Genomic DNA, 1823 nt, shown 5'->3' with positions numbered 1-1823 from the left:
CTGAAGAGTTAGTTGTGAGAACCAGCTAGGGCATGCCACATCTATCAGAATGGAATGCTTATCTTTTTAAACATTTTTGAAAGAGCGTCCCAAGAGAGTCTGGGAGGGCAGTCACTTCTCCCTCTTTTGACATTTTTACTTCATTGAAAATAAAGAGACTTCATTAGGTGAATTCTCAGAACTGGCTTCAAATATGACTCAGATCCCTGGAGTTGTGGAAGGTGAAGCTCAAAAATATCTGAGTTGAAATTTTGTTTATTGACTATTAGTCATGAAGATAGCATGAGGGTACATACAGTCACCCCTAAAAAGTGTCACAGGAAAACAAATGGAGTTCTTGGGAAAATAATTTGCACAATTACATGTAATATTTTTGTGCCTTACATACCAGGAAAGTGCTGTGGGGTGAAATGTTTTCTTCAGAATCAAATCATCACTACTGGTTAATTTTCCAAAAGGTATCATCCGGATCCACATTTTTCTGCCAAGGTTGTAAAACATGTATTTCCACATTATCAGCACAATCTGGGCCATGCTAACGGGACTTGGCATATCAGGTAACACATCGGTTTTTGTGACTTATATGTGCAATTTGGGGCAGGACACCAAGAACAAATCAATACAGCTCATTCTTATGCACTTCATTTTCACAAATACCTTAATGCTTGTTTCCAAAGGAGTGCCAAAGACAATAGCAGCTTTTGGCGTGAGAAACTTCCTAGATGACATAGGCTGTAAGATCATCTGTTACCTGGAGAGGGTGGCCCGGGGCCTGTCCATCTGCACCAGTGCTCTCCTCACGGTGGTCCAGGCCGTCACCATCAGTCCCAGACGCTCTGGGTGGAGGAAACTCAAGCCCAGGTCTGCATGGTGCATCCTCCTTCTGCTTCTCTCTTTTTGGGGTCTCAACTGTTTGATAGCCACCAACTTACTCTATTCTATCACAAATGTCAGCATGAATTCATCACAGATTAATAACAGTGAGAGTTATTGTTATTTTCTACCAGAAAGTGAAAACGTAAAGTGGATTTTCCTCACCTGCATGGTGCTACGGGATGCGGTGTTTCAGGGCGTCATGAGTGGGGCCAGTGGCTACATGGTGTGTGTTCTCCACAAACACCACCAGCAGGTTCTTCATTTGCAGAACTCCAAGTTCCTCTACACAGCTCCTCCTGAAATCAAAGCTGCTCAGAGTGTTCTCCTACTGATGCTTGGTTTTCTTTTGTTTTACTGGATAGATTGTCTCCTTTCTCTATTTATAAGTTCCTCCATAGTTTTTCAGTCTACTGTCATAAGTGCTCGAGAATTTCTCGCTGTGGGTTATGCGGTTCTTAGTCCATTTGTACTGATTCACAGGGAAGGTCACCTGGGTCATTGTTGGAGCCCTTGTGGGACAGAGAGACAGTGAGACATTACTACTGAATCTGTCTTTTCAGTGAGTAAATGTGAAACACTTCTTGATTCTTTTATGGAAAATGTGGAACTAATCACATTAAATTAGCTTACACAAATAAGATCTCATTCTCCAATGCTGTGGTAAACTGCAGCAGCCTGATCTTACAGGGAGATCACTGAAATACAGAGCAGTGCAAAAACCTCATTCTCCACTCAGCCTCCCTAAAGAAGTAGCTTTAATGGTACCACATGCACCAGTGTTCTTCAGAGCGCTGCTACAGCTGTAGGTTGCTGGAAAATCACTTGGCAAATTGGACCACTGTTATGAGGACCCAGCAATTCCATTTCTAGATATGATCTTACCGTTATATTTTCTTTTTGATTATTAGAACAGGAAACATTTCTGTGAACTACCATGTTCATTATAG

At 41.9% G+C, this 1823-nt stretch overlaps 1 protein-coding gene across 1 annotated transcript; it reads left to right on the top strand.

Annotated features, from left to right (window-relative positions):
• Positions 1–499: 499 nt before the first annotated feature.
• LOC102027731 (vomeronasal type-1 receptor 4-like) lies at positions 500–1408 on the top strand. The gene has a single exon (XM_005398998.1). The coding sequence runs from the start codon at positions 500–502 to the stop codon at positions 1406–1408; it is 909 nt and encodes a 302-aa protein (XP_005399055.1).
• Positions 1409–1823: the final 415 nt, after the last annotated feature.

The sequence above is a fragment of the Chinchilla lanigera genome, unplaced genomic scaffold (genome assembly GCF_000276665.1).
Source record: "Chinchilla lanigera isolate Chin_1 unplaced genomic scaffold, ChiLan1.0 scaffold00064, whole genome shotgun sequence".
Lineage (NCBI taxonomy): Eukaryota > Metazoa > Chordata > Mammalia > Rodentia > Chinchillidae > Chinchilla > Chinchilla lanigera.
Note: the sequence above shows the minus strand (reverse complement) of the source record. Positions and strands in the feature narration are given on the sequence as shown.